Raw genomic sequence first — 17,640 nt, 5'->3', positions numbered from 1 at the left:
CAGAGGCGCCCTTTGTTAGACTGTGAGCACACTTAATGCGTGACAACAGGACAAACTGCTGCACAAACTCCAGTCACCACTGTCACATTTCTTACATACACAACAAGCACACACACATGTGGGCATACAGCTACATGAGATCCAGAGAACACCAAACGTTCTTCAGCCTTTTTTGAGTACAAGAAAAAGCAAGATGAAGGGACTGTGAAAGTTGCATCCTCTTCCCCAACTAAGAATCAATTGAAACGTAAAAATGTTCCTTGCAGAAGTTAAATGGGTTCTTCTCCATGTTTAAGCTGAACAGAAATTTCAACACCCTAGAAAATGTATTCTAGGGACAAGCTACCCTTGCCATTACAACTTTTTTCTCTTAAGTTTAAGTTTATGTCCTTTGCTGCAATTTCAATCCATTACATCCCCAAGGGCCCCTAGACCAGTTCATTCCTGTGTACAAGGTCCCTTCATACTTGAAGTTTTTCTCCCCCAGACATGAAAGAAAAACAAACAAAAGTAATAAAGAAGTCTTCCAAACAGACTTTTCTTTAAAGCAGCAGATAGGTTTCTTTCTTTTTTTGCGTCCCTGCCCTGGACACCTGAATGTTCCTGACCACCTATACTGGAGTATGAAGTTGGTCTATACAGTTTTTGAAGGGCACAAAATTGAAATATTATTTCAGCTGAGACCTTACATGTACAAAACATAATAGGAGTATTATTTTACTTGTACTGCCACATATAGTACTGGTCATAAATCCCAGGGCGCCATTTCCTTAACAAGAGCATGACATTGCTGAGTCATACTGGGTTTGTGATCTACTACACTCTACATCTCCTTTTCCATTAACTACCACACTAGTGATCCCTGTTCGTTGTACCTTCATGGATTCAACACTTGGCACTTTATCCTGCTGCATGCATCTACAATTCACATCCCATAGCCAAAACTTCACAAATATCTGTTTCCAGAACTGCCTTTAGCGTTGCCTGATTTTCCATCACCTGAAAATGTACCATCAATGACCTTATTACATCATCAGAAATACCAGAATCAGGACAGACCTCTCTAGAAATCACACCCTTCCAATTCAACAAAAATAACAAAGAGTATTTAAGTTAACAAACTTAAGTAACAGGATACTATAATCCATATGAAAAACCCACTGCACTTTGACAGCAAACTGCTACACAATTAAAAAATTATTAGCTTGACCTTTGATAGTGCAGAGTATGAAGCAAGAGACACTGAGAAAGGGGCCTACAACAACACAGTGCTCCCCTGCACAAAGGCAGAGTCTTTGCACTTCGTGCATACAAATCCTCATTTGTTCTTCCTTCCCTATCAGGTCTGCTTTCCTTTGAGACAAGTTTTTCTTCAATCTTTTTTAAGTTTTTATCTCCAAGAACCAGCTTTCTTTAACCTCTGCAAAATGTCTCTTCTTTAATGACTCTACTTTCTTCCTTACCATTCTTTCTCCCTCTTCTTTTTGGAAGTTCACATGTAGGTTTAACTTTACTCTAGTTAATACTTATATTCATTTCAATGAAAATAACCACTAAAATGAAATTAAAGCACATGCAGAAGCGCTCACAGGCATAAAGCCTTTGTTATATTAATTTACTTCCTATATTTGTTTTCCTCTCCCTTCCATTTAAATTTAAGAAGTTTAGGGAGAACAATCCCCTAGTTAGTTTTGCACATTTCAAAATTTACAAAATTAAAAATTTTCTTCTTTGCCAGAGACAAAGAACCCACACACCCTACACATTCTACTCTGCTGTCTCTATTTCTATTCTGCTGCTTCTGTTTCTATGCCTGCCTTGATAATTATTTATCTCCATCTCATGACAAGTCCCAGTCATGCATAAATATGACTGGTCCACAAAAATCCATTGACCTATTCCAGGCACCAGGTAGCACTGGATGGCTAGAGAAAGTACATAGGGAGATGGCTCCTCTGGCATACATTTCCAACTTACAGAGTTCATATATTAGGAACTTCTTGAGTCAGAGATCCTGGTGTTCAAGCAGATCTTTGTGAACTTTTTCTATGTGAATTCTGCCTGATACTAGGAATGATGTGCATACCACTCCCAGGAACCATCACAACTTTAGGTCTTATTTTAAATGATTCCTAAACTGTCCTGCAACTCTGTCTACTCTCACAAACACAGCTGAGAAAAAGAAAGAAATCAGGCTGATCATCAACTGAGACTGGCACACAGCTCCTGTCACTGGAAAAGATACATGGGAAGTAACAATACCTAGAGAAAGGCATGCCCCAAAAGACTGATGAAATATAAATCTCACTCTTAAAAACAGGACTTTTGAGTCAATACCACTGATGTGACACAACTTTACTTAAATGTGATGTGAAACCATGTAATCTATAGCAATATATATATAAAAAGGGAGAGTAGGAAATTCCTGGAGATTCAAGTGCAAATGAATTATTTTCTTAGAAATCCCCACCTGCTCCAAAGTGCACCATACAAAGAAATGTGCTACTGGATCTGTGATGGCTGTCCCTCATTTTGAAACCAGAGGTCTCAAAATATTGAATTTTTTAGAAGTGAATTAAAAGCTATTTTTATGTATATAAATATAAAACAAAGGCATCTTTTCATATCCAAATACAAATATGTAAAAAAACATATAACTGTACTGGCAAGCCCCCACTGGAAAAAGGCTGAAGTATGTCTACTATTAACTATCGAGAACTCACAGGAAAAAAGGTAACAAATAACACAAAAACAGGAAATCTTTAGTTTATACCTTCCAAGGAATCTGACCAGGAAAGAGGAATTAATTGAAAAACTGCCTTTATCTATTCCATCATCCACAGAACAACTTGTCTGAATCACGAAAAAATTCTTAAGAGCCAAAGTCCTTTATTAATAATATCATGGTCTGTTTTCCCACTGGAGCTGTGCTACTTGCATTCTTTCTCATTTGAAAAGTATTTATATGTTTTGAACTACTTACTGCAGTAGCTGAATAGAATACAGAAAAGCAGCAAATGTAATGAACCAGTCATCCATATGCCATCGCTTTGGGGAATTACCAGGAACATACCTATCTTTGTAAACACATAGACTAGACCCTCATAAAAAAAAAAAAAAAACAAAAAACTTTAATATAAAATTACAAGAAAAAAAAAGAGCAAGTGAACTGAACAATATCCACTTCAGATTCTCATTAAAAAATCCCCTGTTTCTTCCATCTCATCCATTGTTTTAAGCCTCGTGGTTTGGACTCCTGGGGGAGCAGCCTGCAAGAAGTGGCATTTTGGACATTCCTCAGCACCATATTCTAAGAAATAATTTTTGCCCAAGTGCTCTCTGTCTTCTCCACATTTCTAGCATTATCCAGGAAGCACTAAAGGACATGTCTTGCCTTGTTTCTCAAAGCAACTTACTGAACATAACGCTCTCCCCACTACCTGCAGTAACTTTACAGATTCCATGAAGGCCTCAGAAGAAAACTTCTGTTTGTAAAAAACCCTCCCTTAAAATCTTGTACAGGGAGGCATTGCTCAGTTTTCCTTCCCACTACTACTCCACCCAGTCCATTTTCTAAAAAATGCTTTCATTCCACTTTGTGTTTTGCTCAATCTGATCTGGACTTGTGGAGAAAAAATTAAAGTACAGAAACAACCCCAGCTACTTGTCTGAGTTTCAAATTCTCTGAGATAACCTCCTTATTCCTTCTCATCTTCACACACTTATCAGCAAAACACACTGCAATGGCTTCTATCTCCTTTACGGTTTTGCACATGCAAAAATCCACACTTTGAGGTTTGCAGTAGAATGAAGATGCTGCCAATGTCACAGCTCATCTGAAAAGTAGAGTAAGCTGAAGAGGCAGCCTGACCTCCTTCACAAAGCACCAGGGTACTCTCTTGTCTCCCTCTTCATGAGGAGATCTTAAGACTTCAGGGAGACAGGTTAACAGCTCAGGTAGGTGTACTTTCAGAACTCAGGCACTGATACAGTCAGATAGATGCAGAAGTTGCAGAGAGATCTTGTGCAGAAACAGAAAAGCAGCAGCTGAAGCCTAGAAAGCTTCAACAGGCACTAAAGGAATTTGATAGTGCACATGAACTACAGGTGATGAACTCCATCTATCAGTCATGGCAGCTGAAAAATGAACGTAAAGCCCATGCATCATAAAACTCTTACTCCTTACTTGCTGACAGAAACAAACAATAGCCTTTTGAAGCTATCAGTAAAATAAAGCAAGACGTTTACGGGGTTTCAGAGGGTCCAGATTTGAAACTGCAAATATCAACAGGATGTACAATTTTCAAATTTAGATACTAAAAGCTTCCCTGTATGGGGAAAAAGAATGTGCATGCCACTGCTACTCAGTGCAATTTCTATGACCATTTCTGCAAGTTTTTATTATTATCTAGGGGAGGACAGGAGAGAACAATAGTAAAACCAAATTAATTCATGTATTTGGAGCATGGCATTCAAAGGATACAAGTATGCTAAACAAAACACATTTATCAAAGGCCTCAACCAAAGACCACTGAATTTCATCGACAGAAGCTTTTCCTTCTAGCAAATTCTAGATTTTGCCTTTTAACATAGAGAGTTGCAAGCTACGAAGAAGTAAGGACAAAACACTGGCTGGGACTAACCAAATTATTCTGATACTCACCTATATGCCTTAGATTAGACAGTTTCAGAGGGATGGAGGAGAAGAAACTCACTGAAAAAGGAACCTGACTTTTAATGAACACTCTCCTGTTTCTTTGGAAACGGGGGAAGGTCCAGTATCCCTCTCTTGCATAGTAAACTTGTACACTCTGTTTCCTTCAATTTCTGCTCTCTGCAGTCTACTCTACAGACCACATGCCCTGTTTCACCTACCCAAGAGAAATTTCAAGAAACAAAATGAAAAATTATTCGAGAATCTAAGACAGTTCTGTTCTCTCCTTTAGCCAGTTGAACTAAGTGCTTATTACTAGCAAGTAAAGTTGTAGCAAACTAAGAAGTGATTTAAAATCCCGCCGCATTTTATTTTTCACTCAGTACTAATATTCGTAAACCCCATTATTCATAAACGTCAATACTCATGTATGAAACTTGACATTTTCCTTTAGAATATGGCACATATTCCCTTAAGAATATTTCTATCTATAATATCTTCAAAACAGATTTTTACAGGGCTTGTAAAAATAAAGAACAAAATCAACAAAACACAGAGGAGAAGAAAAATACCCTGTATCTTCCAATTATATAAAATAGGGGAAAAACAAATCAGAAAGTGGATGTACGAAGTTCTGTGAAGAAATCCATCTCCCCAGAAATGCTTTCTCAAGTTTTTTGATAAGGAATTACAATATAATAGTTGCATTTTATATTAAAATAAAGCAGTAACGTACTTCTCAAACAAATGTCTTCCAACTTCGGCATCTACTGCACTCAGTGGATCATCCAAAAGATAGATATCTGCATCTTGATACACGGCTCTAAAAGGTTTAAAGAAATGTCAGTATCACAAACTCTTACATTAGTTTGCTTTAGTCACTGGAGTCTGACAATTTATAAATTTTAGAAACAGCAAAAACCACTAGCCTGGCCAGATTTACACGGGCCTTCTGTCCCCCACTCAGAGTAGCTCCACGATCTCCTATTACTGTCAGGTCACCATTTGCCAATAATTCCAAGTCCTGCGAACACGAAAGAACAGATAAAAGTATTTTTTAAATCATTTTCATCTCAAAGACTGACAAAGCTATTTCAACATAACATTTCTTACTTGAAAAGTATTAACGTAACACATTAAAACGTAAGGTTTCATACTAAATGTAATATCTGCAGTTACTTTGTGACTCTTTACTTTCAGCAGAAGGTAATTGAGAAAGCAGAAAAAATAGATGAGATCCTAAAGTTCCCTTTTTCTACAGCTGTGCCAGAGGAAAGTGCACTACTATTCTTAATCTTACAAGGAATATTTATTAGTGATTCAGAAAATCAAATAAAATACTAAAAAGTCTAACAGTAAATTTATTCAGTTTTATTTGAATAAAATTAGCTGTCACAAAAAATAAAAACTGAACTAACTATTATCAGTAAATTATCTTGCCAATATCCCTAAATACTGCGTTCTTTTTATTCTTATTGCAACGCATTCAGGAAAAATAGCTACAACATTCATCACACAGATTTGGTTAATTTGGGACTTCAGGACTGTGGATAACACAACAAAATTATACGGTGTTCCATGTCATATTATTGCATTTCCTATTCAGGAAATACAGAAGTTTTACATTAAGCTACAAAACATATTCTGAAAGCTTATTCACAGCTTTCATAAGACACATAAATTTGCAAGAAAACTGTGAAAGCAAATCTACCATCAGTATGAAGTGGGGATTTTTAAAATGCTGTTTGCTGTCTTTTAAAGTCATTAAAGCTTTAAGTTTAGACAACAGCATGATTGAATATCAGCAGGAGATACTAAAACTATATCTGCTAAGTGTAAAAATCTTGCAAAAAACGTTCATTACAGTAACCATCTGCTTTTCACCTGTGTCGCTGCTGACAGAAATATCATAACATGCTGCACAAAACCTTTTTAACTGCCAAGCAAAATGTCTGTTTCTTGACAAATCTGGCTTAATCCTCTTCTCTATCTCATGTCACAAACTCCTTTGCACACAAACCTTTCGAATATATTTTTTTCATAAAACTACTTGGGTTCAGCAAGTTCTCCAGTACATAGCCCTAAGGTTCTTTTGATAGCTGCTTGCAATGCATAATAGTCAGTAAACACAACATTTATTTCAAAGGAAAGCATATAGGATATTTATGAAACAAAAGTCACAAAGAGTGCTAGCTTGATCATTTGTTTTCTGCCTCTTATTGCATTTGCACACAGCCCTACCATAATACGCGTGAAAAGGGCTAAAACGTAATCATGAAACAAAAAAATAGGGAACAGCTTTCCCCAAATTTGTCAGTGCTTCACACATGCTATACCTCCCCCTAGTGTAAGTTTTGGGAATTAGAAGAGGATGCCTTACACAAGGACGGCAAAAATAACTACACATTTCTGCTAAGCAACAGGAGTTATCACACATGCTACTTATAACAATTCCAAATACTGTACATTGCAGCATGTACCACAGGTCTGAAAGAGCAATAAAATAAAAACAACGATGGAAATAAAATACTCAAAGCCTTACCTTTTTAAGAGCACAGACTTTTAAAACATTTTCATATTTTTCTTTCTCATATTCCTTGTCAAACAGTATATTACTTCTTACAGTGCCAGAAAACACCCAAGGCTGCTGTGAAACATAGGCAATTCTTCCAGTAACATTTATCAAACCCTTGTCTTTAGGCAGTTCACCAAGCACAGCACTTAAGAGCGAAGACTGGAAAAGATTTTAAAAAAATGAAGTAAAAATTTAAAAGTCTGGTTGCACTAAAGACATCACAGAAATTAAGCAGTGTTTACTACCACGATGGCCTATTTCACCTTGTGTCTCAAACTACTACTAACAGTAGAAAAGCACTAGTACCCTTTCCATGCAGTCTTGAAGCAACACACAAAATACTGTTAAGCTCCTCATCACCTCCTGCCCACCCAGAAGGACATTGGTCTATCTTAAATGCCAGTATCCTGATAGGGAATGTGTGATTATACACATAAAGGAACTCTATATTTTCAGGTTTCTAGTTTTCACATTTATTAGACTCAAAAGCCTCATGAAATAATGTAAATATTGAGACTTACTTTTCCAGCTCCTACAGGACCAATCACAGCCAGTAACTCCCCTCGTCTGACAGTACATGAAATTTGTTGAAGTGTTGGAGTTTCTAAACTCTGGGGATTTGAGAAAAAGTCAGTATTTCTCAGTAATGAAATATAAACCATCAAAGTAAGTTTTAGAAACAGAAAACAAAGTGCATACATCACTATAAACTATCAGTCCATTTTCAGGCACATGATTTTTGTCTTTTCAGTAATTCACAAACACTTTTGAAATACCCTCATCTCTTCTCACGAACATGCAACACAGCTGAAACAGCATTCAAGGAATAAGGAGGCCAAAGGCAGAAAAAGCAGGGCTTCTTCAGAGCCCACATATCTGGGTGGCAGCCTTGGGAACACAAACTCTGTACTGGCCACCACACCAGCATTCCCAGCCCCAGAGCAACACCCTCAGCGACTCCATGCACACAGCAAAAAGGAGGGCTGAGGTTCTCAGAGCCTCAGGAAAGCCAGGGCTGTGTTTGCTCTAGTCAAGGCTCTATCCAAAGTAAAACCATAAAAATGCCATTTGATTTTACATTACTTCATCTTGTATACTGGATTCATACTACCCTAGGAGTGTCTGTTTAATATTCCTTTCTAGTAGGCCTATCCTTTACCTTATGGATGAGCTTATTTCCCAACATATGTTGCACCTCTCCCACCAAGGTTGCAAAAATGCCTACTTGTGGAAAGAAAGGATGTTCAGGTCTTTAACAGCTATGCTGAACAGCAATTTCTAAGGACCTGGTGCAGCTCCCTCTCATTATAGCAAAACACCTTTGTAATACAATCTGCCTTCACGTGCATCTTCGCCTGGACTAAGCATGACTGACACTGAAATGCAAACAGTAAAATATATGCATTAAAAAAAAAAAACAAAAACAGTACTTTGATTAAAGGACTAAACAAAAACCCAGCTTTAAGCTCCAAAAACAGAAAAGCAAGGTAAATAATACCTTAAAATCTCCAGCCACCTTTTGAAGTTCTAGGGATTGAAAAAACCACCACCCTAGCTCCACACAAAAGATGGCACAAGACAAAAATGTTTAGGGACTGCAAAAGGAGAAAGCCTGCAATTCATTTCAAAGTATTTGGGAAGAAAGAGAAATCCAGTATCCTTCCACATCTATGATGGCTGGGATAGCATACAAGTGCTCACTCGTGCCAGGAGAAATCCCTGGCAGGCAGCCCCGCTGCCAGAGCTCTCAGACACACTGCAGGGCTTGCAGGAGATCCTCATGCTGCCAGAAGCTGAACTCGGGCTCCTTGTGCAGCTCTCCTAAACCACTCTTGCTGCCATTGTACATTTCCACAGGGTGGCACCCGCGGGACTTTTTACCTTTTCTCTGCACAACCCCACCACCCTCCCAAAGCCGCACCTGACCTCGAAGTTGATTCCTCTGCCCAGAGTACACAGCTCAGGTGCTCACCTAAGTGCTAAGGTCAGGAAAACTCAACAAATTTATGGCAGCCAAAGATTTTCTTTTTTTAACACAGAGTTTGTAGGAAGAGAAAATATCTCTTCCTAAATCAGTGTCTATATGGAAAAATAAATAAGCTTTCAGACACACAGGCCCTTCTTCAGACCTCTTGAGGTTGTGCTTCTATATTCACAGAAGTGCAAAGACATTTCCACCCACATCAAAAACTTAAAAAAAAATATAAGGTAAGAGCAAAAAAAAAATACAGAAAGTATTTTTAAAAGTTTTTGAACTATTACTGCCATACTATACATTAAAGCAGTACTGGAAGTTAACATAGAGCCTGCATGAACATAGTAATTCAAGCAAACAGCACAGCCACACACACCTAAGAAGCACAATATTTTTGCAAAAGAGCATTCCTTATAATTAAAGACAATTTGTCCTGAATTCACCATACCTACTTTTAGGCTCTAAACTGAGGCACTTAAATTAGAGCACAGACTAATATTGCAGATAAGTACACCTGACAGCTCTTTATCAGAAATGTCCCAGCTCCCCAGTGCCCTGTCAACTTGCTGTGTCTCTAACTTTCTTCCTTCTGCCTAACCTTGCATGCGTTGTTTATGGGACTCAGCTATCAGAAAACTGATCTCATTAAAAGTGATTCATTTTCTATTGCTTTATCCTTCCAAACTGCTTCACCACAAGGTCATACAAACCAGCATTAACAACAGCATAAGGGAGGCAACAGACAGAGAATGCAAGGACAAGAGAACACAAGAATGATCCCATCAGGGGGGCAACTCCTTAGGTGAGTTGAGCAGACCTTACACATCCCACACACAAGAAAATGAAATAGTTCTACCCACCTAAGGGACACAGAGATCATATATTGCATTAAAGTACTATATTACTTAGGCTTCTCATGTAAGGACTAGAATTACAAGGGATAAATTTGGCCTCTGCTCAAATGCTGAGATTTTAATCTGAAGTTGCTCAGTTGAGCAGACAGACTGGTCTGTAAATTCAAGAACATCAGTAAAAAGCTGCACTGAAGAATCCCTAGTTCCGCACTGGTATTAGACTATCCTGTGGTACTCAAGGTAATACTTGCCCTAAGTGAAACAAGAGTGTGACAAGGAATTAATGGGTTTTGTTTATCTTTTAAGAAACTGTAATAAACACCATGTTAGGCTGTTTTCCTAAAAGTGTAGCTAATAATCCCTTTTTTACATTAAGTGATTTTGGATTCATGGGTTGCTTCTTGGTTGTTTTTTTTAGAATCACTTTTGGCATAAAATCTCTAAAGAAAAAAAAAACCAAATTATCACCCTGCTCTAGAGTGTCTGTACAGACATCCAAAGTGTCTTGAGAAACCTAGTCAGGGTATCAAGCTAAGCCTGCTGCTTGACAAAGGATAACATATTTGTATTTTTCCTTTCATAACTCGTCTCTATCAGAACTTACCACTTTTTTCAGTGAGCAAGTCTATAAAATTATTGTGCATCATATTAAGAGTAAATAGTAGAACCCTTTTGAGCAGATAATAACAGTTTTGAGAGGACTGTTCTTCTCCCATGCACACTGCAATTAAATATCAAAATGGAAGTTACAATGAACGGGTTTGGGTTTTGGTTTTAACTGAAAGGAAACCAGTAATTCCAGTCATGTTACCCTGCTTTATGCAATATAAACAACTAATGAAAAAAAAGTGTTTTATGGGCACTTTATGCAACCATTTCCTGTAAATTGTTAATGGTGGTACCAAAGTCAGTTTGAGAAGAAAACAAAGATTAAGCAATACACTGCATTTTGCATTAGAATGTATTTACAATCAACTTCTTCAAATCTATTAATTTTTAAAAGCTTAGTCAATGCCTCAGAAATATTGATGCCACAGAGAAGTCTGAGAAAATAAAGGAGGCATATAAATAAATAAAGTAGAAGATAAAACAGCAATTTTCTTTTGCAGCTACGTAGCTACAAGTAGGTAGATCCTCACATAGGTTTTCACACCTGATCTTCCTTGAGACACAGCACAGGTAGGGGAACACGGCTTAGAAATGTGATGTCCTATTTGCATTACATTTATATGCAACTGTAATTTTTACAGCTTCCACACACTTATGATGGAGACTAAAGTCTCTCTTGTGTGAGGATACTGCCAGACTGCAATAGCACCAATTCCTCACAAATTGCTGCTTACCATAGCAATTAAAGTTTTAAAACAGAAACAGTCAACCTTTGCCTTGCTTACATAAAAGAGATTTATTATAAATTTATCACATTTATTGTCATTCTTCTAGCCACTTTGGTGAGTTTGGTGCATTTTAAGCAGAAAAAATGTGCAGCTGAACAGTCTCAAAATACAGAGAAACAAATACGTGCTGACTCGTCTCTAAAGCTTTCAAACCTGTTGTGAGAAGTATAATATTGTGCTGGTTCTAGACTAATGGATTGATCAAGCATTCAGTTCACAGAAGAAAACCCCACACAATAAGGCTGACCTTGCTGTGCTGTCTGTCCTTTATTCCAATTTGAGTACCTCAGCCACAATACAGTGCTCCTTAATAAAAAGAAATATTTTCTCCGAGAAATGCAAAGGTTTTAATTTAGTATAGTATTGAGAAATAGCTGCTTTTCAGATGCACTTGATAGCGTTTTCAGTACTATTCTACAGAGTTAGCTCAACATACTGAAAGGATTCTCTAACACAAAGGATGGAATAAGTAAGAGCACACCATACATACGCACACTGCATTTTAGACTTCAAATGACAGTAGCACCAATGTACTTAATACGTAAGTAAACTTACCTTATCCCAAGAGCAAGTCAAATCTTGAACATGAAGAATGATATTTTCGTTACTGCCATGCAGTTGTGGCTTGAAGTGTGAGACCTCATCAAGCATCAGAAAGTTCTGCAATAAAAGAAAAGCAGAGGATATTGCATAAAGTGAGACTGAGAATGGGAAAGGAAACCAAACATGTTTTTTGAAGGCAGCATACAGAACATTAATTATGGGTTGGAAAAAACAACCATGAACTGATCAAAGAATTACATTTCCAAGGCAATGCACAACTACAACAGCGTACCTGTAACTAGCTAGGTCTTCCTCCCAAAAAAATCTCCAAAAGTGCAGACTTAATAGGAGAGACTAACAATCACCTGCTCAATAAAGAATTGCAGAAAGAAATTGATCTTAAGAATCTGTCCTGTCTTTTCCTTGAATCACTAAGAACTTTTAAAATTGTTTAACTCCCCTTTTCCATGCAAAAGAGGTGAAACCCTCAATGCAACACCTTCTCATTCCACTGCTTTGATGACAAAGGCTTATGTTATTCCATTGGAAGAATAACGAGGACACAGAAAGCAGCTGTCGACTGCCTCTACTTAGCATTCTTCAAGTGGCCAAGAGAAGACAGAACACTATCTGAATGTTTCCTCATTTTAAAGTCCAGCACACTGACAAAAAAAGAAACCTGCTTACATCTGCAAAGCTGACTCACTTCACTTTCACTACTGCACTTCTATTCTACATTACATCCCAGTCAGCAAACTTTTCCTTCAATTTGCAAAAGCATGCACTTTGTACCATAGCCACATTTCTACCACACCTTGTCTGATGCTAGATTATAAATAGCCCAAACATCTTTAGAAAGGAAAGGGACTATTTCCACAGAAAACTTTTCAGGTTAACAGCTGCCATAGTTTTACGACAAAACCTAAAAAAACCTCTTTTATCCTTTGACTCACAGAGTCTAAGGACCTTAAACAGGCAGCAGCAGACAACATTTTGGGAAGAGAAGTCTTGATCGTAGAAGCCAAGACTAGTTAACGAGTACTTAGCTAATAGTTTGCAGATGTGAGATAGCTGCTGAAGACTTACAGAAAGCAGTAACTAAGAGGAAGCAGAAGGAGGATGTCAGGAGCCAGGGAGGGCAGGGAGATTACTGCTAGACTTTTCCAGGCACATAGGTACTGCTCAGACTCCAGCTGGTAGGCATTGTTACGGAGTGCCTTGAGAGGCAAAGCACTTTAACACAGAGGTCCATAATGTACACAGTGTACAACTCTTGTTCTGTTAGCACCAGACATTAGTGCCAATGCTTTTTCTAACTGAATTTGGGTCTTCACTCCAGCACTGAAAGCAGCCACAAGAAAGCAGCTGGGGTTCACACCTGTCCTCCACAGATGACAGGGTACTGCAGTGTGAAATATGAATCCTATAGCTCCCATCTGCCTGCTTTGCTCTTCAAACCCCAATCCCAGCACGCCTGCTGTACACACAGTCCTTTTACTTCAGAAATGTCTGCAACACTTCTTTGCCATGCACACTTTTCTCCTACATCTCAGCCCAGTGCATGTCGTGTTTTTTGTACCCCTGTTCCGTTTCCAAAACAGTTTATTTCATTACAAATCTCAAACTGCAAAACCATAATAAGGCTGTGTTTGTCAGTGACATCAAAACAAAGGTAGAGTAAGAGAAGGAATGCACACCCCCTCCCAGGCAGTAACGCTACCTTGATCCGTCGGATGCTGATCACCGACTCGGACACTCTCTCCACGGCTGCAGGGAAGAACAGGGTCACTGTGAGTCTCACTGCTCCGTACAGGGACACTGCCACAAACACCCTGCTCGCAGAGATGACGTTGCCAAGAAGCACATATGCCATGAAAGTCATGAACACTGTTATTTTGCTTGCCACAAAGAACGAGGCCAAGTTCAGTCCTCGAAGGTAGGAGCTTTTCATAACCATGGCAATCTCCTTCCTAAAAATGCAAAACATAAACAAATCACATTAATCTTCCCAATTACTACTACCCTCAACAATAGGATGAGGGAAACCCCCTCTCAGGAATCTACTTTCATATCCTTTCTCCTCCCCTTGCACCACCCCAACTCATATGCAAACAACTGTGAAGAAAACATGCTATATGGTAAATAACAAAACAAAACCAGAAACAAACAAACAAAAATAAAACCACAAAAAAAAAAACCACAACCCAAAACAAACAAACAAAAAAACCCAACCAGAATTTAAGAGGCTTGGAAAATCAAAGGAGAAATTCATTATATTTAATATCTTAATAGCTATAGAAAAAAATTATTTTTCAGAATCAGAAAACTAACATACTATTTTTTTCTTCCCTAGTCAAACTAGTATTTTAATTCAGATTCTAATCTACTTCAAGTATTTTTGGGTTGCATGCAATAGCAAAGAGGAAAAAAAACCTGTATAAAGGCCAAGCACCCACAAACTCCTTATTCTTCCAATATCAAAATCCAGTAGAGTTCAGTCACAAAACTCATGACAAGACCAACACATTCTCTGCAGTCGAAAAAAACAGGGCAATTTCCAGAAGATCAACAGTTTTCCCATGGCCCAAGTATCTGCCATTATTCAGCTGCTGCTCCTCAAGCTGTATCACAGGATTTAGAATAGTCCCTTTCATCTCAGTCTAAATCATTCCCAGTTTGGACCCTGCTCCTGACTTCTTTTGCTCTAGGAATCCTGGTTCATAAATTAAGAAAACTGACCTGTGAGGCCAACTGTTCTGCCAGTCATTGCCCAAGCTAAATAGTGATTGAAGTATCGCACAGACACATAAGTCTCCCTCCAGCAACTCAAAAGCTGCTGATGCACTTGTTCTCAATTTCCATTTCATTTAATTGCAGTTTCCACTTCTAAATGAGTCAACAAGTCCAGTACTCAAAATATTACTGCACTATCATCTGCTACAATGTGGATGCTATCAGGCTTACCTCCTTATTAATATAATCATTTTCCTTTATCAAGGCAGCCAAAACAACTTACTCCTTCCCCATATATTCTACTTTTTGTCTACTTAGTACTATCAAATATAAAATCCCAAAACAATTCCTAATTTCTCTTTCCACATATTCTGGCAATTCTTAGGGAAAAGGTTAATAATTTTGATCGCCTTCCACTTGGAACTATATATCAAGATTAGAAACTCAAGTTGTGATTATACAATTTGAAGTAAATTAAGTAACCACTTAATGAAGAAAAGGATGCAGGATGCACTACTGGAAAACTAGTTAAGCAACTTTCCCACTATATCTGCCAAATTGGCTGAACTGACAAGACTTTTAAAGAGTTTCAAAGACTTCTTTTTTCAGCTTAAGGGTTCACCATCTCTAATCTCCTCCAGAGTACAGAGAAAGAGCATTTGTATGTAACCTATTTGAATTAGGTCTAATTCAATTACTTCAATAACCCTGGATGAAAGTCTTTTCCCACCCTTTAAAAATTCTTAATAATCCTCTCATTATCTGTGGATAATCGGCAAGTTTTTTGTGCTACTCTCCATAAATACCAGATAAATTATAGCCTACCTGCAGGCTGCATATAATATATTACACTGTCTTGAGGCACAAACTTACATAAAAGGAAACTAACACAGACAGACACAAGAAAAAAGAGCAATGGAGGAGTTCAGATTGCATCTTGGCCACTGTCAAGGGCCAATGTGGAAATACTGGACAATAAAGCATCTGGCTAAATTTAAGACTTTTAATTACAGTTTTCCACAACACAGTTCAAGAAAGGAAAGAGGGCTCAAGATGTGCTGTTTTTTTAATGTCTTCCAACATTAAAAAAGAAGCCTCTAATCCTAATGAGGTGTTGAACATGGAAATCTAAAATTTAGCTATGTGAATACAACCTACTCTAAGGAAGCTTTCAATAAAGAAATATTCTCTCTGGCTCCATGCAAGACAGTAAAGCTTCCCAGCAGTCATGAACATTCTAGGATCACAGGATTCTATAATCCAACTGAGGAAGCAATTATGTGCATGGGAAGAAACATCTCAGGGAACATTTGCAAGTTTGCAAGCCTGCACTTGGATGGAAAGGAAAATCCTTTTAAGAAAAGGATTTCCAGAATTTAACATTTAAAACTAAAAAAGTCAGATAATCTGCAGCAGGATAGCAACCTTCTATTCATATGCTGGAGAGGGACATGACATGAAATTCAGTTTATAAGAAATACACACCCAAACTCCTACAGTTAACCTTTAGTACTGAATGCTATTACAGTGTCAAGTAGAAGGGCAAATACTGACTGAAAATCAAACGCATTAGTATGTTTTAATCTGACATCAAAGAATCTCTGAAATGAAATGTCTTAGGATACCAAACACAGCTTGCCTTGCCAGTTGAATAACAATGGAATTTCTGACCTGCTGTCTTTCTCCCTTCTACCTTTCCCAGGTAGCTTGATGCAATAAAATGCATAAAAGGAGGGTGAAATTGCTGCATTACAACTGCTAGAGTTTATTAGTTGCTCATTTTGAACACAACTGTTAGAGGAAGCATAAAAAAGCCTGAATTACTGAAGTTTGGAGGATTTTTAAATTTTTTATTCCCTTAGAATGTATCTTCATTCCTCCACTCTTGCTATATAAAATTATAAAAAAAAAAAAGGCTCCAAAAGCGCATGCAAACTGTATTTTAAAGCACAAAATAAAGCAGTAATTCACATGTAAAAAATGGAAAATGACACTGATCATATATCAAGCTGTATCTTTCCAGGATTACCTTCTTAAACCATTCACAAGTTCCGCAAATGATTTTTCCCAAGCGTACATCTTTATTATCTTCATACCACTTATCACTTCATTCATGGTCCTAATCCTGACATCGGTTAAGGCAGCTGTCTTGCTTCTGAAAATACGACAAAGGAAAAATTCTCAGATTCCCTAAAGAAGACAATTTATGAACACATAACATATGTGTGAAGTTTTTGCTTTTATTTGTAAAGATGATTCACAAAACTGTAATTGCATTAAAGGGTTTTCCTGAAGATCAGTATCTTAAAGCTGACACACAGCAGACAGACTTGGTATGTGTGTATCCCTGCTTCTCAGGGAACTGAGAGCTGATTCAGTGTTCAGAACTATATGTCAGTTTGTGCAAACATGCAGTATTCCTTAAACAACATCTCTGTTGTTTCTTGCATTTAGAAGTAAACAAAAATCAGAAAATTACTTTAGAAATATTTCAAAATGCCAGAACAACCACCCTTGTCATAAAGTTCTGACGTTGTTAAAGAAATTTACCTCATTTGTGACTTTTTAGGATTAACTGTACTTGAAGCAGAGATTACTTAGTACATGAGCCATAATTCATGAGATAGTCTAGATATGGTTTCTTTAAAAAATAAATATTATTTAAGCATTAATTGTAATTAACACTAATCTAAATATATCTGGTTTAGTCCCACACTATGTTTGCACTGATGGAAAAAATGGAAAATATATATAATTAAATAATAAAGTCACAGTTTTAATTAGGTGCGGGGACTGCTGGGCTGCAGGATGGTTTGGATGGGTGGTGATGAAGGATCTCTGAAGTCGGGCCTTTAGAACATGTGGTTTATTATAAGGGGTGAAGGGTCCTGCTTGGAGTTGCCAGCCAC

General features: G+C 37.6%; 1 protein-coding gene across 3 annotated transcripts in view; it reads right to left on the bottom strand.

Moving 5' to 3' along the window:
- Window positions 1-17,640, bottom strand: part of ABCC4 (ATP binding cassette subfamily C member 4) — a 136,275-nt gene that overhangs the window by 93,651 nt on the left and 24,984 nt on the right. For all 3 annotated transcript variants that reach the window (XM_053936292.1, XM_053936293.1, XM_053936294.1), the window contains exons 7-13: window positions 16,761-16,886; window positions 13,719-13,968; window positions 12,011-12,115; window positions 7,751-7,840; window positions 7,197-7,388; window positions 5,584-5,678; window positions 5,391-5,477 (exon numbers count right to left, since the gene is read on the bottom strand). In XM_053936292.1, coding sequence (XP_053792267.1) covers window positions 5,391-5,477; window positions 5,584-5,678; window positions 7,197-7,388; window positions 7,751-7,840; window positions 12,011-12,115; window positions 13,719-13,968; window positions 16,761-16,886 — 945 coding nt within the window. The remainder of the gene's footprint in view (window positions 1-5,390; window positions 5,478-5,583; window positions 5,679-7,196; window positions 7,389-7,750; window positions 7,841-12,010; window positions 12,116-13,718; window positions 13,969-16,760; window positions 16,887-17,640) is intronic.

Source organism: Vidua chalybeata, chromosome 2, assembly GCF_026979565.1.
Source record: "Vidua chalybeata isolate OUT-0048 chromosome 2, bVidCha1 merged haplotype, whole genome shotgun sequence".
Lineage (NCBI taxonomy): Eukaryota > Metazoa > Chordata > Aves > Passeriformes > Viduidae > Vidua > Vidua chalybeata.
Note: the sequence above shows the minus strand (reverse complement) of the source record. Positions and strands in the feature narration are given on the sequence as shown.